The sequence below is a fragment of the Mastigoproctus giganteus genome, chromosome 2 (genome assembly GCF_048544385.1).
Source record: "Mastigoproctus giganteus isolate SK-2022 chromosome 2, ASM4854438v1, whole genome shotgun sequence".
NCBI lineage: Eukaryota > Metazoa > Arthropoda > Arachnida > Uropygi > Thelyphonidae > Mastigoproctus > Mastigoproctus giganteus.
Window position 1 is genome coordinate 239302980 of NC_143576.1, and position 26836 is coordinate 239329815.

At 38.5% G+C, this 26836-nt stretch overlaps 1 protein-coding gene across 1 annotated transcript in view; it reads left to right on the plus strand.

Annotated features, from left to right (window-relative positions):
• The window catches only part of LOC150090289 (6-phosphofructo-2-kinase/fructose-2,6-bisphosphatase-like), a 260154-nt gene that overhangs the window by 57210 nt on the left and 176108 nt on the right, over positions 1-26836 (plus strand). The window contains exon 5 of the mRNA XM_090369065.1: positions 16068-16202. Within this exon, the coding sequence (XP_090225191.1) occupies positions 16068-16202 (135 nt within the window). The remainder of the gene's footprint in view (positions 1-16067; positions 16203-26836) is intronic.

Consider the following 26836-nt stretch of genomic DNA (forward strand, 5'->3'; position numbering starts at 1 on the left):
AATTACTTAGGGGTGCCGCTATTAAAAAAAAAGGTTGAAAACCACTGCACTAACCACTAACTTCTTATCGCTTGGTCACTGGTGGCACCGCTCCTGCCTCCACATGGTGAGGCCAGTAATCTGGGGGATAAAACAACACTCGGGGCTAAAAGGAGCAAAAATGGAAACCAGTGAATTTCCTCATCTAGAGCCCAAGGGCGCTCAATGTGAAAACCACGAAACGGATCATGACTTCTCTACCTCGAAGAGAATGAAAAAAGATGCTGTCAGACAGGAATCACCAGCCTTCCTGATTATCCATTCTCTATTGGCACAACCTGTTAGTAATCTTTCCCCTTTCATCATTCAATGATGCCTGGAACATGCAGCAGCATCACCAAAAATGGTGAAACGTCTCCAATCCAGAGACTTACTAATAGAGACTTTTCTCCCAAGACACTCCAAACAATTATTAAGACTCACTAATCACTCTCTTTAAGTGGAATTCCAATTCAAGTCACTCCACATAACACCATGAATTCGTCAAAGAGAGTGATCACTGAGTGGAATCTGTTGAATGTTTCTGAAGAAGAAATAGTCCAGGAACTGAAGGAACAAAATGTAACACAAGCAAAAAGAATCACGATACGAAAAGATGGTACCTTAGTTCCAACACGCAACATAATTCTAACATTCAATACACCGAATCTACTAGCTTCAGTCAAAGCAGGTTACTTAAATTGTTGTGTTCCACCCTTTATCCCAAATCCCCTAAGATGCTACAAATGCCAGAAATTTGGTCACTCCCAGACAGCATACCGTGGCGTTTCAACATGTCTGAACTGTGGCTCTACAACTCATACTCAGAATGCAAGGCACAAACTCTGCCGTGTCCTAATTGCAGGGGCAACCATCCAGCATACTCTAAAGAATGTGATCTCTGGAAGCTAGGGAAGAAAATTCAAAAATACGAGACTGAAAATAAAGTCTCATTTCAAGAAGCTAGAAAACAAATTAAATTAATCGTGCCAAAAAGCTCTTATGCCTCAGCTATCCACTCTCACCAATCAATAACATGTCAGACGGAAGTGTCACTCTCTCCAGATAAATCGATCGCAGACTGGGCTCGATCAGCTCTATTGACTCAGCTTACACCTAAGCCAAAGACAATAGATCAAAGTACCAATACAACTCTCACAGTTCCAATCCAAAACATAACCACACTAAAGTAACAGAAAAAAATGCAAAAACCAGATCCTATTGAGATTAATCAACCCCCTCAACAAGGATGGATACTGATGATATGAACACCCAAGATCTTCTCGAAATACATGCAGATGGTGAAATGGAAGATAACAATGATTCAACACGCCCTAACTTTCCCAGAAAAGAAAAATCTAAACTAGATAGTCACAAACAACCCACTTATAAAAAGCAGCCCAATTCATCTCCTTCTTACAAATCTAAATAATGGAACATATCATCCAGTGGAACTGTAGAGGCATTCGCAGTAACATTGATGATATCCATGAATTAATTCACCACTACAGACCTCTTGCAATGTGCTTGCAGGAAACAAATTTGACACCTCAGATCTCAATCAAAATCAAAAATTATACTATGTTCAGACAAGACAGAACTGGCACTAACAGTGCTCACGGAGGAGTAACAATACTCGTGGATTCAAGCATCCCCTCCAGACGCATCACATTACAAACCTCCTTAGAAGCTGTTGCCACTCGCATTATAAATGGTATTACCCTGACACTGGTTTCAATCCGTCTTCTGCCAAATCATCAATATACTATTCAGGAAATTGAAGATCTTGTTTTGCAGTTACCATCTCCATTTTGTTTACTAGGAGACTTTAATGCCCACCCTCCACTATGGGGTTCCCCTATCTCAGACAGATGAGGGAAACTTATTGAAATGTCGATAGACAGGCAGAATTTAACTTTACTAAATACTGGCATGCCCACGTATATCCATCTCCCTACAGGTTCAACATCTGCAATAGACCTTTCCATTTGTTCCCCAATCCTTTTTCCAAGTATAGATTGGGTAACTCTGAGTGATCCTTATAGCAGCGACCATTATCCGATAATCTGCAAAATTCAAACATCTCATTCTTTCCCAACAGAAAATCCAATTAAATGGAAATTTTCAAGGGCTGACTGGACAAAATACAGATCACACATATCATTTGACAACTATATCATCCAGTCCTGTTCCACCAACAGTGTTACTGAGCACATCACAAATCAAATTCCACCATTAATAAAAATACAGAGAGCAGAAAAATCTGGAATAAAATTAAAAAGCTGAATGGTAAAATTGCACCCGGAATCAACACCTATTATAAGTTGGAAGAATAAAGATTACTCCTCTGCAGTAGGAATTGCAAATGCCCTAGATGAATCCTTTTCTGAAATCTCTGCCACATCTGCATATGAGTCAGCCTTTAAACAGATAAAAGCCAATGCAGAAAAACATAAGCTTGCCTTTAATACAGCGGCATCTCTTCCATATAATTGAGCTTTTACACTACTCGAACTAGAGAGCTCCTTAAATAGGTCAGCCAATAGTGCACCAGGGTCTGATGGAATACATTATATTATGCTCAAACACCTAAAGAAGAAAGCTCTGAACTCATTACTGAGATATTTCAACCAGATATTCTCTGAAGGCTACTACCCTCTTTCTTGGCACCACTCAATAGTCCTAGCCTTTGCTAAACCTGGCAAAGATCAATCAAATTCACAGAACTATCGGCCAATATCTCTTAGTAGTTGCCTTGGTAAAACATTAGAAAAAATGATTCACGCTCGATTCATATGGTACCTAGAATCTCACTTGATAATGAACAGGAACCAGTACTGTTTTAGAAAAAAATCGGTCAACTCTAGATCTTATAATCAAGGCAGAATCCAACATACGGAATGCTTTCATCCATAAAGAACATCTTGTCATGGTCTGTCTGGACATAGAGAAAGCCTTTGATACTACCTGGCACTATGGCATTCTTCAAAATCTTTATGCCACAGGACTCCGGGGTCAGCTACCACTAATCATACAGAGCTTTCTACAAAACAGAACCTTTCAAGTGCGTTACTGCAATTCTCTATCCCGCACATTTGTCCAAGAAGAATGGGTCCCACAAGGTTCAGTTCTTAGTGCGACGCTCTTTGCAGTCAAACTAAACAATGCAACAGAGAACATTCCAGTTAATGTTGACACCTATCTATATGCAGACGACCTTACAATATCCTGCCACTCACAAAATATGCACTCAATCAAGCGTCAATTGCAGCTCTCAATAAACAAAATACAATCATGGGCATCTCATAATGGCTATCACCTCTCTGCAACAAAAACAACTGCTATCCACTTTTGCAAAAAGCGTCAGCTGCATCCAGATCTTGAACTAATGTTAGGAATCCAGCAAATACCACTTAGCAACAATATCTGGTTCTTGGGACTAGTACTCGACACTAAACTTACTTTTCAGGCGCATATAAGGCAATTATGGATGCAGTGCATGAAAAAGATGAATATCCTCAAAGTTATCTCTTCCGTGGCATGGGGAGCCGATCGCTTCACGCTTCTGCATCTATATTGAACCTTAATAAGATCTCGTCTGGACTATGGAGCACCAGTTTATGATTCTGCACGTAAGACAGCTTTGGCTTGGCTCGATTCAGTCCAACGTAGTGCTCTCAGGATTGCCTCCGGAGCTTTTAGGACATCCCCAGTACAAAGTTTGTATATAGATGCCAGTGAGCCTCCACTAAATCTCAGGAGAAAAGTATTGCTTCTTAGCTATGCAGCCAAATTATGTAGCCTCCCTTCTCACCCCATCTGGACATATCTCTTTGAACCTCAGTGGGTAAACTTATATAGAAACAAACCCAATGAAAATAAATTTGCAGGTATTCGGCTACAAGAGTTAACAGAAGACTGGGGCATCTATCTTGGAAATATATCTCAAGCTGCAGAAGCAGTACAAGCACCATGGGCAATCTATACACCTCTTTGCAATAACTATTTTCTTCAGTGGGGAAAACACTCCCTATCGAACAACAGTATTAGACAGTTATATGTGGCTCATGCATTGGCCAATGCTCACAGTCTCCAAATATATGCAGATGGCTCCAAAACTGATATATCCATAGGAGCTGGAGTAATCAGTCCTACAACCACTGTTTCTGTCCAGTTACCACGTGAATGCAGTGTTTTTACAGCTGAACTGTATGCAATCAAAATGGCTTTAAATTTCCTTAACGATCCTCTAAACACCCAGATCATAATATACACAGACTCCTTAAGTGCTGTGAATGCCCTATGGAATAAATCCCAAAATTTCCATCCACTTATCCCACAAATTAGATCTCAGTTATATCACCTCAGTGGAAATAAACAAACCGTCACGTTTTGCTGGATACCCAGCCATGTTGGTATTCCAGGAAACAAGAGTGCAGATGAAGCAGCAAAACACCCTACTTGCTTCAATTACATCCCAGTTCCATATTCCGACTACAAATCAATCATATGGCAGATATGCACTGAGATATGGTCTGAAATGTGGCATCACCAAACAGGTAACAAGCTCCTTCAAATAAAACAGAATCCACAGCTATGGAGATCCAGTTCCTGATTAAACAGGCAGGAAGAGGTTGTGCTTGCAAGAGCACGAATTGGCCATACACATCTAACTCACCTATTTTTACTGATAGGTGAAGATCCTCCACTTTGCTTGCATTGTAGTACCACACTTACCGTGAAGCATATTATCATAGTGTCCACATTACCATTCAGCTAGAATTGCATATTTCAGATCTCCACTAAATTCACAAAAACCACTGCAACTAAGACATATACTTGGAGATGATGCCAATTTATCAGAATTGTTTATTTATCTGAAAATGATCAATGTATGCAACCACTTCTAGACCCATCTATAATGTATTGATGAATTTTCAAAAGTAACAGGTGCAATTTGGCCATAGTATCCCTTGTGCCAATAAATCTCACTATAACAACAACAACAACAAATCAAATTCTGACAGCCACATCTGCTGCCATTCCTCAATATCAAGTAAGAAATAGACGAAAAACAAATTACTGGTGGAATGAAGACTGCAACCATGCGAAAAAAGAGAAAAACCAAGCATGGAACCTTTTCCGCAAACATCCAACCACCTCCAATCTTATTAATTATAAACGTCTTAGAGCAAAAGCTTGTTACATCAGACGCAAAGCCAAAAAAGAAAATTGGATTAAATTTGCCTCATCAGTAAATAAAAATACCGATATCAGATTAATCTGGAGAAAAATAAAATGCTTGAACAATAAATTTCCTCCTTTATCCACCCCACTACTGAACTGGAATGGGCAGGAGCTTTCTACTCTGACAGAAATATCAAATGCATTGGGAATTGTATTTTCTCAGTTGTCCTCTTCTATGACCTATGATCAAACATTTCAAAAACTTAAAACAGTTGCAGAGAAATCCAAATTAAATTTCACTGACAATTCTGCTTTACCTTATTATCAACCATTTACCATGCTTGAGCTGCAGCAATCCCTTACCAACTCAAGAAACAGTGCTGCTGACCCTGATGAAATATATTATGTAATGCTCCGAAATTTGGATCAAAGATCCTTGCTGCTAATATTTTTCAATCGAATTTTTTCCGAACATACATTCTCAAGTTCCTGGCATCATTCTTATGTACTAGCAATTGCAAAGCCCGGTAAAGATCATTTTGTTCCTCAAAATTACAGGCCAATATCCCTTACCAGCTGTCTCAGCAAAACCCTTGAGGAAATGTTACAGCGTCGTCTCACTTGGTTCCTGGAGTCCCAAAACCTGATTAACAACAACCAATTTGGTTTCCGGAAAAACTGATCTTCATTGGATCTCATGATCAAAATCGAGACAAATATTAGAAATGCTTTCATCAAGAAGGAACATCTTGTCATGGTGTGTCTTGATGTTGAGAAAGCCTCTGACATTGCATGGTGTTTCGGCATCTTAAACGATCTACATTCTCTTGGCCTGAGAGGTAATTTACCATACTTTACCAAAATTTTCTTCAACAGAAATACGTTCAAGTTCATTACCGGGGAACCCTCTCTAAGGTCTTTACCCAAGAAGAATGAATTCTGCAAGGGTCTATTCTCAGTGCCACTTTGTTTTCAATGAGAATGAACCATATAATTGAACTCATTCCGAAAACTGTAGATTCGTACCTTTTCGCAGATGATCTCTCAATTTCCTGTCATTCTCAAAACATGCATTGCATTGAATGTCAACTACAATTTTTTTAATCGCATCCTGACATGGATGACACAAAATGGCTATAGACTATCCAGCCAGAAATCTACTGCCATTCACTTCTGTACCAGATGCAATATGCATCGTGAACCCGAACTTCACTTGAATAACCATTCTCTTCCCATAGCTAATACTATTCGTCTACTAGGATTACTTTTCGACAGTAAGTTAAACTTCCAAAAGCACATTGAATATCTCCGTACTAATTGTCAAAAGAAACTGAACATACTCAGAGTCTTATCAGCGACAACATGGAGAGCAGATCGTTACAGCCTGCTTCACTTATACAGAACCATAATTATATCACACCTGGACTACGGCACGCCTGTTTTCGATTCTGCTAGGGAGAGTGTTTTATTTCATCTCAACATTATTCATCATTCAGCTCTTAGAACAGCACTAGGTGCATTCAGAACATCTCCAGTGCAAAGTTTGTATGTTGAAGCCCATGAACCTCCTCTAAATATCAGGAGAAAGATGTTGCTGTTGAATTATGCAACCAAGATCTAAAGCCAGGTGACCCATCCGAATTGGTCTATACTTTACGATCCGCTGTATATGACCTTCTATAGAAACAAACCACAGACAGTTTGGCCTGCTGGTATTAGGCTAAACCATCTAGCAGAAGATTGGGATATACACTTCAATAAAATCTTGCAAGATCCTACAGATCATGACCTTCAATGGTCTGTCAACATGCCATCCTGTGGCAATTATTTCCACCAGTGGGGGAAAACACTCTCTATCAGACTCTAACATCCAACAGCTACACATTGAGCATACTCAACATTATCCCGACTTCGCTAAAATATATACAGATGGATCGAAGTCTGAGGGTGGATCGGGTGCAGCAGTGGTACTCCCTGATACTATAATTTCTCTATCTTTTCCAACAGAGTGTAGTAGCTACACGGCTGAATTATATGCCATAAAGCTTGTATTAGAAAATATTTTCCATACATCAATTCAAAAAAGCATAATATACAACTCACAAAGTTCCGTATTAGCATTGCAAAACAATTCCCCACCTACTCACCCGTTATTAAAGCTCATCAAAACACAGTTGATACATCTTAGAGAGCATCAGCAAAAGGTTATCTTCTGCTGGATCCCAGGCCATACTGGAATACCAGGCAATGAAATTACCGATGATGCTGCCAAAAATCCATCCAGCTCAGCCCCAAAGAATTCCTAGTACCTTTCACAGATTATAAAATAAATATACAAAATATATGTAAAGATCAATGGACTCTTCAGTGGCAAGCGCAATTTCATAATAAACTATTCCAAATAAAACCTTTACCAAAATTATGGGCTTCTAGCCCCATTGCAAACAGACAAGAAGAAATAATTCTAGCCAGAGCCAGAATTGGCCATACTCATTTAACCCATTTTTTCCTTTTGTCAGGGGGTGCCTCCGTAGCCAGGTGGGCACAAGCAGCAGTGCGTAGCACATGCTTCTTGATTAGACCGGGGTTCGAGCCCGTGCCCACCAAATATGGAGGATACGGAAAGGTCAGGGAATGACCACCACATATCCCCGGAGCAATATGGCCTTAGTTGCTAATGCTCCTAAAAACCAAACAACAACAACAACCTTTTGTCAGGGAATGACCCTCCTCAGTGTAATCATTGTCATACACCACTCACAGTCAAACACATACTTCTGGAATGTGCTCTATACGATAATGCTTGACTAGTGTCATTCAGTTCTCTCTCAAATGTAAAGGAACATTTGTCACTTAGCCATATCATAGGCAAAAAATCAAATATCGCAGAATTCTTCTCCTTCCTAAAATGGATAGGATTGTATAGCCGTTTTTAACTGCTTCTAAATCAACAAACACAGGCAGTATGCACCACTTTCATAAATGCAATATGGCCTAAGTAGCCATTGCACTTAAAACCCCATCAGCAACAATGTCATTAGCGTTACCATGGTGATCCAGAGAGAAAATAAAAATGTAAGCAACTTTCTTGAAAAAAAAACAGTTGAGCATCACTACTTGCGAACAGTATTTTGCATCGCTCTGACAGAACATTTTGCTTTACTGCTTTTCATAATTGTGGTATGAAAGAATTGCAATGAATTGTTTTTGAAAAACAAAAATACCGTATTTCGTTTCTTTGATATGTATTGTATCTACTACCAAAAAATCAAGGAAATTCATCTTTTGGAAGCCACAGAAATGGAAGGAAAAAAAAAAACTGTCATAAAACTGATCAGTACAATGCGTATTTCATAAAAAAAAAAGTTCCCTTTATCGTAATTGTTTTTAGAGGACTACAGGGTATCTCAAAAATATTGGTACAAACGTTTAGGGGAGGTAGGTAACATCTAAAGGAATGCGAATCACATAGGAACCCATAACTGGAAACGTCACGGGAAAGTAGTAGCAGAAGCACAAGAAGCAGAAATGACACAAGATAGTAATTAGTGGCAAACATTTATTTGACATAATATTAACAATGGAGTATGAGATGGATGCATTTCATGGTGTTACAACAGATGCTTGAAGGTTCCACCACGAGACGCGATGCATGCATGACACCGACGCAGCATGGATTGGCGGACACGGTCGAACCCACCTGGAGTTTCTTTGACAGTAGCAGCAGCACAGACGAGTCTCGCTACGAGATCCATTTCTGTCTCCACATGTGATTCATACACGATAGATTTGAGTCCCCCCACAGAAAGAAATCAAGGCTCGATAAATCAGGTGAGCGTGGGGGCCAGGCAACGGGTCCACCATGGCCAATCCATCAACGCCCAAAACACCTGTTCAAATGGTCACGAACACACCTTCCATAACGGGCGGGCGCCCCGTCATGTTGAAACCAAATGTTGCATCTCACATTTGCTGGAACATCGTCAAGTAACCCTGGTAGAACTTGTTCAAGAAAGATCCGATATTTAGCGGAGTTCATGCGGGATGGTAACAGGTATGGGCCGACTAAGCAGTTACCGACCATACCTGCCCACACATTTATTGCTAAGTGATGTTGTGCCGCATGGGGGTGCACATCATGTGGGTTGTCGTGAGCCCACATATGAGCATTGTGCTGATAAATTAGCCTTCCCGAGTGAAATAAGCCTCATCTGTGAACAAAACATAGGCTGGAAAATTCAAGTCTTGAACACTTTCTTGGAGAAACCACTGCACAAAAGCTACATGTGCAGGATGATCTTGGGGGAGCAGTAACCGAACCCTTTGGAGATGAAAGGGGTGTAAGGAATCATCGTGCCAGACATGCTGTACGCTGCAACGAGACACTCCTAAGGCAGAGGTAACGGCATGTGTGCTGGTAGTTGGAATTATTCTGGATGGCATTCAACATACTTTCATTCATGGCGGGAGTTCACGTCGAACGGGGTCTGCCTGCACTACTCCTGTTACCTCTAAATGACCTGTAATCGCACAAATTTTGATGCACACGCGCAAAGAAACGGTAGTGCGGTACATGTCTATCTGGGAAGCGTTCTCCATAAATTCGTTGAGCGGCTCGTCCATTGCCCTCTGCTAATCCATACGCTAGGTGCATGTCTACCAGCTCACAGTTCGTATATCGATGCATGCTCTTTGTACGTCGACTACTGTTTGAACAAGTAAACCAGAAATTTTCCCTCTCACGAACTGATAAACAGCGCCGTCTACCGATTTACAGTGATGTTTCCGGTTATGGGTTACTGTGCGATTCACATTCCTTTAGATGTTACCTACCTCCCCGCCGGGTGGGTAAAGTGCCTGCCTAGCAACCCAAAGGTCGCGGGTTCGAATCCCGCCTCGGGCATGGATCAAAGTACTGCAAAAAAAAACCTTGGGAAGTGCATTATGGCCACAGAAGCTGATGCGGCAACAACTACCAAAAAAACCCTACCTCCCCTAAACGTTTGTACCAATATTTTTGAGACACCCTGTATATCGAAACATCAGTTTCCTGGACGTATATTTGACCTTCTTACGAAATTTAAAGAAAATATTTCTATTGATAGCTGCTAAGTAAGAGCTAAGTGATTTCGCAATAACTGAGAGCAAAGTGGAGGAGAAATTGTTGAAGTTAAACTTAAGGAAGGCACCTGGGGTGGATGGGATCTACCCAGTTATATTAAAGGATGCAGCAAAGGAAGTAAGCAAACCCTTAGCCATAATTATGAGAGCTTCCTTGGACTCAGGGGAGATCCCTAGGGACTGGAGGTGTGCAAATGTATCACCAATTCACAAAGGAGGTTCAAAAGGTGACACAAGGAACTACAGACCTCTTAGTTTAACTTGTGTTCCGGGTAAAATAATGGAATCACTGGTTAAAGAAGCATTGCAGGATCATCTAGACAAGACTGCAGTAATAGTTAAGACACAGCATGGGTTTGTTAAAGGGAGGTCTTGTCTGACCAATTTGATTGGATACTATGATGTGGTCACAAAGGAACTGAATGCCAAAAATAATTTTGAAATCATATACTTGGATTTCAGGAAGGCTTTTGATACTGTTACAAATGTAAGACTGCTATACAAATTGGAGAGGTATGGCATTAAGGGTAAGTTGCTACAATGGATAAAGGGATGGTTGAGCGGGAGACAACAGAGAGTGGGAATGAATGAACACATTGGCACCTCCGTAGCCAGGTGGGCAGGAGCAGCAGTGCTTAGTAGACACTACTTGATTAGACCAGCGTTTGAGCCCGTGACCATCAAATATGGAGGATGCGGAAAGGTCAGGAACTGACCACCGAATATATTTCCAGAGCAATATGGCCTTAGTTGCTAATGCTCCTAAAAACCAAATAACAATGACATCAATGGACACTGCTCTTCGTGGACAAATATTGTTAGTGGAGTTCCCCAGGGTTTGGTGTTTTGCCCATTGTTGTTTTGTATATTTATCAATGATATTGATGAAGGTGTATCAGGTTTAATGTCCAAGTTTGCAGACAATACACAGGTTGGCAGGGTTGTTAACGACAGTAAAGACAATATGCTACTCCAACTGGATCTAGATAAGTTGGGAAAATGGGCTGAGAAGTGGCAACTGAAGTTTAACATTGAGAAATGCAAAGTACTGCATATTGGTAGTCATAACTGAAGAGAAATGTACCAACTCTGTGGTACTACTACACTCAGGGAAGTGAAAAGTCAAAAAGACCTGGGGGTAATTGTAGAGTCAAATGTGAAGTTTGCTGAGCAGTGCAGACTGGCTGCCAGTCTGCAAGGGGTCAAGGGGTCTTGGCACCTCCATAGCCAGGTGGGCAGGAGCAGCAGTGTATAGCACATGCTTCTTGATTAGACCAGGGTTCGAGCCCGTGACCACCAAATAAGGAGGATGCGGAAAGGTCAGGGAATGACTGCCGCATATCCCCGGAGCAATATGCCCTTAGTTGCTAATGCTCCTAAAAACCAAATAACAAACAACAAACAAACATGGAGTATTGTCAATGATATATAGCAATTTTGCTAGCAGGGACAGGGAGGTGATTATCCCATTATACAAGGCAGTGGACAGGCCACACCTATAGTACTGTGTACAGGTCTGGAGGCATCATTTTAGGAAGGATGTAGAGTTGCTAGAACAAGTACAAAGAAGGGCAACAAGATTGGTGAGGGGAACAAAGGGGTGCTCTTACTAAGAAAGGCTTAAGTTCTGCAAATAGCAGCACCTTGAGTGTAGGCACCTGCGAGGTGATCTGATTGAGGTGTATAAGGCCTTGAATGGGTTGAGTAAGCTGAATGCTGATGAATTCTTCCTCTTGCTCAGATTAAGAACCTGAGGGGGCACAGTTTCAAATTGAGAAAAGATAGTTTTAGAATAGATGTGGAGAAATATGTCTTTAGCCAGCGGGTAGTTGATTGGTGGAACAGGCTTCCATCTTTTGTTGTGTTGTGGAAGCTAATAGCCTAAATAAATTTAAAGCTGAGCTGGACAGGCATTTGGAACGAATGGAGGGATGAAATGGGAGGGTCTTTTTTTTTTTTTCCTGGCTGATGCTGTATAAACTTGCTTTCTTGCATCGTAAAAAAAAAGGTAAAGTGCAGCCATTATCAACCCACTGCAGGATGGAAGCCTCCTCAACAATTCATGCTGAGGGAAAATGGACCATAATCTGCCATGCTGGTCCAGTGCGGGTTGGCAGATCGACCGTATTCAGCAGTCAGGGGCTTGAACCCTGGTCTACTCAAAGAGCGTGTGCTACTGCACTCCGGCTCCTGCTCACTCGGCTATGGAGGCCTTTTTGCATCGTATGCCTCTACTAATGCTAATGAACTAGGCAGCAGTTTAAATCCTACTGAGGACAAGCCCATGGCTGCAAAAATTGTGAAAGGATAGAAATTCCTCCAAACAGCATATAAGTCGATGCAAGTGACAGCATTAAAGTTGTTTACAAAGGCAGTCATCTACTGCAAAAGCTGTAAAAGTTATTCGATGTTCAGGCATTGCTTTGTTGGCTTAATGCACAGAATCAGGATGAGAAGAAATTCTTAGGGAAATCACTGTCCTTCTAGGAACTTTCAAATGGCAGAAAAATAGATAATATGGCATTACAACAGGCCTATGGATACAAGATTGTTGAACTTCTTTGTATTCTGTTGCTCACTTGTACACTCAAATATCAAATCACTGGATTTTCTGAAAAAAACAAACAAACAAACAAACACTAAACTTAATGAAGGATTACTGAGGGATCAAAATCTGTTATAGTTGTATTATTGTATTAGCAAGTGGAGATGGTCTTTAAAGTTCTTTAATTTTGTAACAAATTCATTAACGGTCTGCAACCACTTTATAGTGTGTATGTAATTCATTAAAAGGATATGTTTGAGTCCATGACCTTATTTGTAAATTTTGCTTTCAGTAGCATTTGTATTAGTAGTGACTCCTTCCCTTCCTGTTATATGGATACCTAGAAGTTGGATGTAAGAAGCAGTTTTGATGTTGTATACTTATAACTTTAGAAAATTGGTATGATATGTTACTGCATTTGATATGGAACCACATTTGTAGGTTGCTGTACAAGCTGGAGTATACTGTGATGACAGGTAAGATCCTCTGGTGTATTGAGAAATGGCTGAAGGACAAGAGGCAGAGGGTTGTTATTTATAAATGGTCACTCTTCAGAATGGGATAAGATTCCTTGAGTTGTGATGCTTGGACCACTCTTGTTTCTGATTTGTTTTGATGATATTGACAAGCTAGTAAAGCATATGATATTGAAATTTACAAGTGATATGGAGGCTGGAAGGTGGTCAGTGATGCAGTTCAGGCTGAATCCCTTCAGAATGATTGGGACAGGCTTTATGGATGGTTGGGGGAATTGGCAGTTTCATTTTAATGCTATCAAACGTTAGGTTCTACATTTGAGAAATAAAAGCTCAAGAATAAGTTAAGCACTGGAGTGAAGTTGGACGGGGTTAGTGGTGAAGAGTGTAAATGAGGGGGGAGAGAGAGAGATAATGGTGTTATAATACAGTCAGAAACTAAGGTTACCATACAGTTTAAGATGACCAGGAAGGCACATGGTGTTTTATTAATGACTTATCATACCTTTGTAGTTAGGTAGGAGGGAGGTTATTGTTTCACTATACAGTGGTGGACAAAAATACTGCATCACCTTAAAAAAAGTAACATTTGTAGTAAAACGTATAAGATATTGTTTGATTACAGTCATTTTGTTTGATGCCAAAGCAAAGGTATTGCGTCAGATAATGCTTCTATTGCATCAGCTGTTTCTATAAATACAGTGTTGGAAGGGTATACATGCTCATTAGTATCCTGTTTTGTGGAGGTGTAAGCATGGCTCCATATGGTCAGTTGACACCAAGAAAAAAAAGTGCAGCTGTTGCTTGGTTCCAGGAAGAGCTCTCTACACACGCTATCACTGATAAAATAGACTGCCACCAGTCAGCAGTATCATGGGTGCTGCAATTAAAGCGTGAAACTGGTGATATGAAAAGAAGACCTGGATCAGGCCGTAAGAGAGTGACTATGCCTTCTCAAGATCGATATTTGAAACGACTATGCCTTCGTAATCGGCATGCTAGTGCTCCTGATCTAAATCTGGACTTTGAGATGGCCCCTGGTGTTGAAAAAGTGCATGAACTATCCAAAGACAGCTTTTAGAATGTAGTCGTATACCTATCAGCCCAAGAAGAAGCCTTTGTTGACTCAACAAATGAGGAAGAAGCAATTTGCGTGCACTAAAACTCATGTTTCATGGACAAAAGAACAATGGGACACCATCTTTTCTGACGAATCGAAATTCAGCCTGTATGGCTTAGATGGGAAGCGATATGCCAGGAGAAGAAAATCGGAAGCATACCATCCTGACTGCATAACACTGACTGTAAAATTCTGACCGGTCAGATGGTCTGGGGATGCATAACAAGCAAAGGGGTGGGGCAAATTAAGTTTATTAATGGAACGATGAATGCAGGTACCTACACTGCTTTCTTGGAGGAGTGCCTGAAACCTGTTATTAGGGATCACCACACTGACGTCCAAAACCACATTTTTCAACAGGACTCAGCACCTTGCCACACAGCAAAATTGATAAGTTTTATGCCATTTAGATTTAATGATGTGTTTGTTTTCTTGTCTCACAAGGCTTAAAACTTACTTACACCAATGTTTTTTCTCCCTTGAAGTGCAGTCACACCTCAGAAATGCTGGCATTACAGTGTTGGACTGGTCCGGAAACAGTCCAGCTTTGAACCCTATTAAAAATTGCTGGTACATAATGTCATCTAAAATTTCTCAGAAGCCAACAAGTAAGATTCAGCTGCAGGAGAGCATTGTAAGGGTGTGGTACCACAAAATTGGACAACCGTATATCCAGAAGTTCATTAATTCTATGCCAGATCGCTGCAAGGCTGTAATTGCAGCTCGAGGAGGAACAACAAAATATTGAGGATGTACTGTAAATCAGAAAAATAATATTTTGCTGATTTACAGTACATCCTGATTTACAGTATATGCTGATTTAACTTAGTACTATTATGTTAACTTGTTATTTCAGTTTGTACATGTAAATGCAATAAAATGTATGTTTGGTTGTCATGATTGCCGTTTGCATGATTTCTCATATTTCTATTAATTATGCATTTTACCCTTTGGAAATATATTTATGGCAATTAGGTATATCAGGTGGAATGTTTTTATTGGATTTCATTCAGAGAGGTATATATCCCATCTAACAAATGCATTTCGAACATTTCTGCAACCCACAATGCAGCGCAAAACACATTTATTTGCAAAATTTACAAGTGAAGTTTTTTTGTCTGCCACTGTACAAGAGGTGAGACTGCATTCGGAATATTCTGTATCGAGCTTCTTGAAAGGGTTGCAACACAGGTGATTTGTCTAGTGAGAGTACTAATGAGACATATGAGAGAAGAATATTAAGGTGCTTGCTACAGGCCTTGGAAACTAGACAACTTAGTGGTGCGGGTAGACATTATTAACTGAAGCATTCCCTATTGCATATTATGTACATCCATTGGGTTCATGCATTTAAGCGTACAAAAATTGGAATTGACACTTTGACCAGGGAATATTGGCTGTTGCACTTAATTCTGAAATGAGAGAGAAGAGGTTATCTTTAGGTTTGCAATTGAATAGCAAATAATATCTAATGAAACTATGTAAATTTAGTCAAACAGTATCTAGAACTACAGCTCGCAAACTATATAGTACTGCTATATTTATCCTTAAGAATACCAGTGCTTTCAGAATACCAGTAAATACTCTTATATTTATATAGGTCTATGATGCTACCAATACTACATATGAAAGAAGGAAGTTGATTTATGATATTGTGTGTCATAAGTTTTGTTACAAACTTTTCTTCATTGAGTCACTCTGTGATGATTCTAAACTTATAGAAGCCACCATCAAGGTAAGCTGTACCTTTATTTGAGTTGCATGTAATGCTTTATTTTTATTTTTTTATCCAGTGCTTTTCAGATTATCTTGGGGTTTTTTTTTTTTGGTTTTTTTTTAATTGTGCTTAACCAGAATTTTAATCAAAAGAAAAAAAAGGGAGAAATAATCCCAGCATAGAGTACATTTTCTACATGAATAAAAATCAGAGTATTAAGTGGAAATTACTTTAATTTGATTTATGTGTAATATGTTTCATTTTATGGAATACAATATTTACAACATTTTATTCTCTAAACAGGAATACAAATCACTGAGATGTTAAGTGAAAAGAACTAGCTAAAGAATTGCAATTTTTATGGAAAAATTGTTGCTTTTGATCATAATCCAGTTATCCAAAAGGTGTTTATATATATATATATATATATATACAAGTATGTAAATAGAAAATAGGATAGTTAATTTATATATTTTATAATATTATTTCTAATATGTAATATTAATTCGTCACAGATCTGATTAATGCCATCAAAAACGATTAAACATTATATCCGTCTGTATATTATTATTTGAGTTAAGTTATAATGTATAACATGAAATGAAAGCTAGTAAGATCGCTACTCAAGAAAAACCAAAAACCTATACGGGTGCTAAACGTAACCTGGAAAAAATATATATATATGCCAAAATAACATAAAATAAGCAATACAAATGTACAAATAAAATATTAATTATAGGCGATCAGATACATTGAAAGGGACTTTTTCAAGGGCTAACCCTTTCAATGTATCAACCATAATTAACGAGCTATCCGTTTCTGTAGTCATCTTCCAGCATAACTTGTCCGAATGATAGTTAAAAATTAATGAGATAGAGAGCCATAAATATAAAAAAGGTATTTTCGTTGATACATTCCAATTTAGCAGTATGCTGGCGAGATGACTGTTAGCCCGACGGATAGTCAAAAATTTTAATTAGAGAAGGAGATATATCTATTTTTAGGCTTATGTGTGTAGTTTATAATATATGCAGTCTAAGCGATTGCCAAGAAAAGTAGAAGCTTGTGCTAACTAAGGCGAACGGTAAAAGTAAAAGTATAGGTATAGTACCTCAATCCCCCTCGAATACTCTAATAGTTCATGAGGTATGAAAAAATAGGGATAAAAAAGAGAAAGTTAAAAAGCATAGAAAAGCTAAATCATAAACTAACTTAGGATACAACCGGGAGCGTAAATTCCCGACCTTTATAGTAAGGGATCCTGGTTATGGCAAGTGATGTAAAGACAATAGAATGCGTAAACATTACGTTGAGAATATAAATGCTTACCACGATATGGCCAAAGTACAAAAAACCCGCGTGAATCGGCACATGTAGATTATATACACACCTACTGACCGAAGACCCCCCCCCTAGGAAAAATAGTTAATATCATTGAACTATATATTTAGTGTTAAAATATGCAGCGCCCTCTGCAGTTTTTTATATGCTGCATAATGATATACATAAAAAATGCCCACAATTAGATATCTCTCGAAGTAGTTGTAGATGTTAACAGAATAAGTTCCTACCCATAGAGCAAATATAGGTATAACGTTTCTAATGTGTGTAAGCTATATAAAACTTACTCCATGTGCAGTGCCTACTATTTACATACATACAAGTCCAACAAAGGCTACGTAAGCCGAAGTAACGTAACTACCACGAAAACAATCCACAGCGGCTATGCTGTATCAGTGCCGGTTTAAGACTTTATCCATGATATATTGTGTGTTAAGGTTATAGCGCCCTTTATTATTGCCTATCAATATGGCCTTATAAAGATATTGTGCAATTATATAGTGCGGGAAGCAATTTTTTAATAATTTAGATCTGAAATCTATAAGTGTATCTATAATGTAATCGGTCTTGTTACATATGCATAATCTTCTGATACCTTTTGCGATTATGATATTGCGATGAATCCGTTTAGAGATGTTAGAGTTCCAGTTGGTGAGATCTATAGAATTGAAATGAAAATCTTTACGTTTGTCATACAGCTTAGTGTGTACCGTATTATTTACTATCCGTATATCTAAGTCTAGGAACGTAACTAATTTGGAACTGTTTGTGTTAGTTCGTTCTAATATTAATTCTGGCGGATAGTATTTAATTGCTTCTGTAAGGAAATCTGGCATGTTAAAAACTATCAAATCGTCGATATATCTGTATATAATAATATTGCGTTTAAAGTTACTTTCAAAGTGGTGTAGGTATAGATTAGCCACTAAACAAGAGCTACAGGCACCCATAGGTATACCTGTGTGTTGCCTATATAAGTTACTACCATTAAATATGTAGTTGTTGAAAATACAAAGGTAGTACATCCCAGTAGTATTTCTCACAAGGTAAAATAGTTTTATATTTATTATAATAATCAGTAAACACAGTTTTTAAGCTGTTATGAGGGATACTAGTAAACAAGTTATCGAAGTAAAATGTATTGATATGTTCTATAGTATTTATGTCTATGTTACTATTAATGTAATTTAAAACCGGTCTATTATTGAGAATAATTTTGGAATGACCAGTGTCCTCAGAAATAGTATGAAGTAAATTAACGAGTTTGCGATGTGGAATCTTAGCGTAGCTATCCCTACACGAAGTTATAAATCTAAAACCGGTAGGAGTTTTGTGAAATTTAGGTATACAGTATATGTATGGATATATGGTGTTATGGTTAGTTAGCTTTAATTTTTTATGCCAAGCCCGTATATTTTCTTGGTAATAGAGTTACGTTTGTCTGTTACTAATTTGTAAGTGGTACTATTGTTAAGTTCGTTTAATAATATGGTAGTGTAAAATTTTTTTTTTTACATATAATATTGTAGTTATTAGAGGCTTTATCAATGGTAGTAAGTATAAACTTATTTTGTATCATTTTAAGTTTCTGTTTAATTATAGCTAAATTAAAAACCTTAGTAGGTGGTAGTTTATTGCATATGGACCTTATCTGTTTCTTGATAGCCTGGAAAGTAAGTGTAAGCCACAGGTGGACGGCTTCTAAGGATATACAGTAAACCCTCGCTATTCGCGTTATCTGTATTCGCGGTTTCGCGTATTCGCGATTGCTGATTTAATATAAAATGAAACCTAAAAAAATGTGAATTTTAAAGCGCCGTGAATATTATCCGCTATAAAAAAACATGGGCGTGGCTAAAATTATCTTTCCCGGTCAAAACAGCTTAGTGGGTGGGGGAGAGGGGTGACAAAATCGCCAGCGTGGATGTTTTTCGCTAATCCTTGTTCAGTATGTGTTATGCGCTTGCAATGGAAGTTTTTGTCGTTTGCTTTTAATTTATATGCTTATAAATTGAATAAATTTATCAATTTATAAATTGATATGCTTATAAAAGTGATAAATCTACCGTTTTGCAGTGTAAAACAGACTTTTTCGAGCGTGTTAACGGACGAAAGTGACTTTATTGTGGACAAGTTCTTTCTAACCCGTACAAAAATATGGCTACGAATAACAAGAGAAATGTGAAAATATCAAAGAAGGTGATGACATTAGCGAATAAAATTGAGTTAATAGACAAAATTTCTAAAGGTGAAAGTGTCTCCTCAGTGGCAAAACATTCTAAAATCAATGAGTCAATGGTACGATCAATCAAAAAATCTGCCGTAGTGTCCGTGAAAATGCGCTAGTTGCTTCAAAAATTTGCTCTGTAACTCGTGATGTTAAATTAGAAAAAATGGGAAAGGCTTTAAATCTGTGGATAGAAGACCGAACTCAAAAAATAAAATTCCGTTAAGTTCACTCATCATTCGTGAAAAGGCAAAACTCCTTTATCAACACTTTAGCGAAACTGGTGATAGCACTGGCGGGATAAGTTTTTTTTTTTTTTTTTTTTTTCTACAGAGGCGCTGGTTTGAAAGATTTGTTCGAAATTTCTAATAAATATTACATTTAATATTAAATTGTTTCTTATTTTCATTTGGATGCCATATGCTTGCATTTCACTATGTGCATAGTCATATTATGAAGGTACATATAATACATACATAGACAAAATTTTAGACTAGTTTTTCTTATATATTTCATACTTTGGAACGGAACCCCTTTATTACTATGGGAGCCATAACTCAGTATTCGCGTTTTCGGTATTCGCGGCATTTCTCAGGAACGTAACCCCTGCGAATAGCGGGGGTTTACTGTATTATATTTTTAAGATAATTTTAGGCTGAATTTCATTAGATTTGAGTGTAGTTGCTTAATGATGGCATTGGTATTAATATGGGTTTTTGGTCGAAATTTAAATCCAAATGAAAGAATCTCACGCAGCTCAGGATAGTCTATGATGCTCAAATCTCCGGTTATAATATGCTTATGGTGTTTGTCCACATAGGCCTGATATTGTTGTAAATGGCAAAAGCATACTGTCTCAATATCACTATTGACAAGGTTAGTAGCTGTTTTTTTTTTTGTAATTACAGACTGTAAGTCCAAACGGTTTGTTATAACTGAATCTGGTGCATATCTGTGCATTTGCAATAGGCAAATCACTTTTGTATAAGTTGATAATCTTATCTAAGCCAACATAATCCAATAATGCGTGGCTAAATTTAATGTTGATATATTCATATGTAGTTTTAGTTTTTTTATTCAACATAAATTTAAATATATCCTTAAGTAGGTGGTTAAGGTGTAAATTCTTATGCCTATAGGTATAGTTGATAGTGGCAAGTGCTCGGAGCTTACTATGCTTCAACACAAATATAAAATCATGAATCTGTTTGACCTGTATAACAGGTTTATCCCAATTTATTAACATGTCAGTAAAATCGTCTGTTATATTTCGTGTGCGGGCTTTTTTGCTATTATAAGTTTTTATTATTCTGTTAGCTTTGGGTCTTTTTACTATTCGAAACAGGCTATATATACAGGTCTCGTTTATATTATTGTTGGTGTAGCAATGTCCATTAAATTTATTATTAAGACCGTATGGATATAGGGTTTTATATTTTAATATATTAATATTTTCAATTTCTAACCGAGTGCTGTGGTTTCTTTCAATAGCTAATATAGTAATAGTGGTATTATTAAAGCTGTGTACTTGAAAGTGCTGTAGTTCAATGTCTTTAATATTTACAAAATTTTTAATGTGAGACCTATGTACGTTAATTCTAATATGTAGCTCCCCTCCAGTTTGCCCAATATATTTTGCTTCACATAAGATGCAATTAATGAGGTACACAACCCCACTAGCATGGCAAAAAACAGGAGCGTCGAGGTTATTAGTACTGTGGTTGTTGCTCATGTAAGGACAGGTCTGACATAGTGTATTGCTACAACAAATGGATTTTAGATAGCTGCTATTATGTTTATTGTAAGTTACTAGCTCTGTCGGATCGGGAGTAGTAGTGCCAACTGCAAAAGAATCGCAGGCAATATCAGTAAATGCCACATGTTTATTACAAGTTGCTAACTGTCAAATCTGGAGTAGTGATATCTACAGATATAGGATTGCAGGCAATATCAGTAGGATACTGCCTGCCTATATATAGTTCAACGATATTAACTATTTTTCCTAGGGGGCGGGCTTAGGTCGGTATGTGTGTATATAATCTACATGTGCCGATTCATGCGGGTTTTTTGTACTTTGGCCATACCGTGGTAAGCATTTATATTCTCAACGTAATGTTTACGCATTTTGTTGTCTTTACATTGCTTGCCATAACCAGGATCCCTTACTATAAAGGTCGGGAATTTACGCTCCCGGTTGTATCCTAAGTTAGTTTATGATTTAGCTTTTCTATGCTTTTTTAACTTTCTCTTTTTTATCCCTATTTTTTCATACCTCATGAACTATTAGAGTATTCGAGGGGGATTGAGATACTATACCTATACTTTTACTTTTACCGTTCGCCTTAGTTAGCAGCACAAGCTTCTACTTTTCTTGGCAATCGCTTAGACTGCATATATTATAAACTACACACAAAAGCCTAAAAATAGATATATCTATTTCTCTAATTAAAATTTTTGACTATCCGTCGGGCTAACAGTCATCTTGCCAGCATACTGCTAAATTGGAATGTATCAACGAAAATACCTTTTTTATATTTATGGCTCTCTATCTCATTAATTTTTAACTATCATTCGGACAAGTTATGCTGGAAGATGACTACAGAAACGGATAGCTCGTTAACATTGACAAATGTAAAGTACTACACATGGGAAACAGCAACCCCAGAGCAACGTATCAACTCTGTGGTACTACACTGACAGTGGTAGAGAATGAAAGGGACTTGGGGGTGATTGTGCAGGCAGATATGAAGTTCTCTGAGCAGTGCAGACGGGCTGCAAGAGTAGCTCATGGAGTATTGTCAATGATATACAGGAATTTTTCCAGCAGGGATAAGGAGGTGATTATTCCATTGTACAAGGCAATGGTCAGGCCACACCTAGAGTACTGTATACAGGTCTGGAGGCCTCATTTCAAGAAGGATGTAGAGCTGCTGGAACGAGTACAGAGAAGGGCAACAAGATTAGTGAATGGAACAAAGGGGTGCTCTTACGAAGAAAGGCTTAAGTTTTGCAAATTACAGTGTCTGGAGACTAGGCACCAGCGAGGTGATCTGATAGAGGTGTATAAAGCCTTGAATGGTTTAAGCATGCTCAATGCTGATGGAATTCTTCCTCTAGCTCAGAAAAATCACCTGAGAGGGCATAAATTCAAATTGAGGAAAGACAGATGTAGGATAGACGTGCGGAAATTTGCCTTTAGCCAGCGGGTGGTTGGTTGGTGGAACAGACTGCCATCCCTTGTGGTGGAGGTTGATAGCCTAAATAAGTTTAAGGCTCAGCTGGACAGGTATTTTGAACGAACAGAGGGGTGAAGTGGAAGTGGGTTTTTTTTTTTTTTTTTTTTTGGCTGATGCTGCATAAGCTTGCTTTCTTGCATCAAATGCCTCTACTAATGCTAATGCTAATTATGGTTGATACATTGAAAGGGTTAGCCCTTGAAAAAGTCCCTTTCAGTGTATCTAATCGCCTATAATTAATATTTTAATTGTACACTTGTATTGCTTATTTTATGTTATTTTGGCATATATATATTTTTTCCAGGTTACGTTTAGCACCTGTATAGGTTTTTGGTTTTTCTTGAGTAGCGATCTTACTAGCTTTCATTTCATGTTATACATTATAACTTAACTCAAATAAAAAAAAAAAAAAAAAAATATATATATATATATATATATATATATATATATATAAACAGCTTCAATATTATACAACGCTGATGAGGCTACTAGAGACGGTCGTGTTCAAAGCCGCTAAGTGGATTTTTCTTATTTATTGATTTGAAATTATTGTTTTTCTAAAACTTTTGATTTAAATTTAGTAGTATAACATTATTTTGTGATTTTCTGATTAATTTGGCGTATTTATTCTTTACTCGGCCTTGTAATTGCATAAATGTATCGGTAAAGGTTTCCACGTGTTTCAACTCCGCTACCGTTCGTAATTTTCCCGCCTTTGTGATACGATAGTTATATACCGTACTAGATAGCGTTAGTTGAACTTCGTTAGCAGTTAAATTGTACGTTTAAATAAATACATATAACGACTTAAATTACAAACGTAATATAATTAATTATATTTAACATAATTAATAACATAACATAATTAATTATAATTAATTAATAAATTAATAGAATCATGACTCAGACCAGAGCAGCAAAGCAAAAGGCTCAAGCTAATGGAAGTGCTGTGGCTCAGAGCAGAACTGAGGGGGGCAGTTGTCCTCTGACTCACAGCCTTATAAAATGCACTGTTTGCTTGCTGTTTGCAGAGCAATCGGGTACGGGACGTGATACTGCCAAGGGGGATGTCTTTGTGTGTGCGCGATGCAAGGAGTGTATCGATATCAGGCAACAACTCGGCGTTCTTGTGGGCCAATATGAGAGCTTGAAGGACAGGGTGGATGCCCTCGAAGAAACTAAATTGAGGGGCCCATCAAGCTCTCAGCTGCCCACATCAACGCCAGAGCTTGCACTTGGGCATCGCGTGACACAGAGACAACCCCCAAGGCAGAATGCGCTGGTCCCGAAGGAACTAGTAGTTGTCGGTGACTCTATTGTCAGGGAAACAGGGAACATGCTTTGTAAAAAAGATAGGTGGAACAGGACCAGAGTATGTCTGCCAGGGGCAAAGGTTGATGACGTTGTAGAGCGAATATCATCTTTTAAGGGCACAAAAGGTGATATAGTTGTACACATTGGCACTAATAATATTAAGAGTAGGAGACCGGCAGAATTACTTAACAAGTACAGGTCACTGTTGAACAAAAGCCGAGAATTAGGGTTGAATTTGAAAGTGTCTGCAATTCTGCCCAGACACGAAAGAGGGAGTATATGATGAGAGCCTTGTCGATCAATTCGGCCCTGGAAAGATTGTGCAAGGCTCAAGGGGTAGAATTTTTTTCAGCCTGGACTGTACTTGTTAACAGGAGAGATTGCTTCTACAGGGATGGGATACACTTAAATAGAAAGGGTGCAAGGATATTTGCTGATGCTATCGAGGCAGTGTTAGGTGGGTCGGAAAACTGCTAGCTTGGGGGGAGACAAAGACCAATAGATTGACAGTAGCCACTGGCAGAGGTGAAAGAGATTCTTGCACTGCTTCTATTAGAATGAGCAGAAGCCTGAAAAACAAGATGCATGGTATTTCAGAGACTGCTGGGAGCCATTGCGGTACAAGTAAACACATGGGTTGTGTTAGGGTAGCTAAGAATAGAAACAGGTGCAGCTATACTTGCGTGTACACCAATGCTAGGGGTTTAGTAAATAAATTTGATGAATTTGAGGTATTGCTGAAAACATCAATGGCAGATATTGTTGAGATATCAGAGACGTGGTGTCACACAGATATAAGGGATGCAGAACTGCAATTTGGGGAGTACAACGTCTACAGAAAGGATAGACAGGATAGGAAGGGGAGAGGGGTTATGCTATTAGTTAAGAAACACATAAAAACCAAGGAAGTGAAGCCAGTCGACATCGCCGGACAGTGCAGTGTTGAGTCAGTTTGGTGTGACATATGCATTGGGAGATCAAAATTGAGAGTAGGAGTGTGCTATAGGCCTAATGACTCTGATGAGTACAAGAAGGAACTGTACAGGGAAATAGAGTGGGCCAGTAAATCAGAGAGTCTTATAATGGGAGATTTTAATTTCCCAGATATTGACTGGAATTTGGGGGCTGGTTACTCACACACTAGCAGGGCTTTTGTGGATTTATTGGATGATTGTTTTCTACATCAGCATGTTCTGGAGGCAACTAGAGGGAGTAATACTCTTGATTTGATTATCAGCAGTGATTCTTCATGCATTAAGAATCTGCAGATAAATGAACCACTAGGTGGCAGTGATCACAGTGTGCTGAAGTGGGATTTACTCAAAGAGGTAACTACCATTAGGGGTAAAGGGAAGGGTTATTGCTTCCGTAAAGGCGACTACGATGAACTGACACAGTATTTAAATTCTATACAGTGGGACCAACTGATGATGTTACCAACAGCAAATTCAAAATGGGAAGCATTCAAAGAACTTATCTTGGAAGCTACTAGGCTTTACATACCAACTAAGAAATATTGTTCAAGGTTTAGGCCAAAATGGATGTCAGATGAACTAATGAGGCATATGGCAGAGAAGAAAAATGCATGGGATACTTACAAATTAACACATGACACAGAAGCCTATGATAGGTACAAGTTGATATGCAGCCAAGTTACAAAGGAGGTTAGGCAGGCGAAGGCAGATTACGAGAAATCCTTGGCAAGGGATGCAAAGAAAAACAGCAAAGAGTTCTTTACTTATGTAAATTCTAGAAGGAAGGGGATGAATCAGATTGGTCCACTTGATATTGATGGGTCAACTGTTGATGATCCTGCTCAGGTAGCTAACAAACTAAATGAATATTTTGCATCGACATTCACACATGAGGAGTTATTCAGCAAGGGGAATGCCAGAGGTGTATTCAACTCTAGCAGTAAGCTACAGAATCTTGAAATAACTGGGAGTAAAGTGGAGGAGAAACTGTTGAAGATAAACACAAGAAAGGCACCCGGGGTGGATGGGATCTATCCAGTTATATTAAAGGAGGCAGCAAAGGAAGTAAGCAAACCCTTAGCCATAATTATGAGAGCTTCCTTGGACTCAGGGTAGGTACCCATAGACTGGAAATGTGCAAATGTGACCCCAATTCACAAAGGGGATCAAAGGCTGACACAAGTAATTATAGACCTGTGAGCTTAACTTCAGTTCCAGGAAAATTAATGGAGGCACTGGTTAAAGAAGCACTGCAGGATCATTTAGACAAGACTTCAGTTATAGCTCAGACACAGCATGGTTTTGTTAAGGGGAAGTTTTGCCTGACCAACTTGATTGGATATTATGATGCAGTCACAAAAGAACTGGATGCAGGGAATAACTTTGATATTATATACTTGGATCTTAGAAAGACTTTTGATACTGTTGCACATGGAAGACTGCTACACAAATTGGAGCAGTGTGACATTGGAGGCAAATTGCTGCTATGGATAAAGGGGTGATTGAGGGGGAGAAGACAGAGAGTGGTAATCAATGGACACTGCTCATCGTGGACTAATG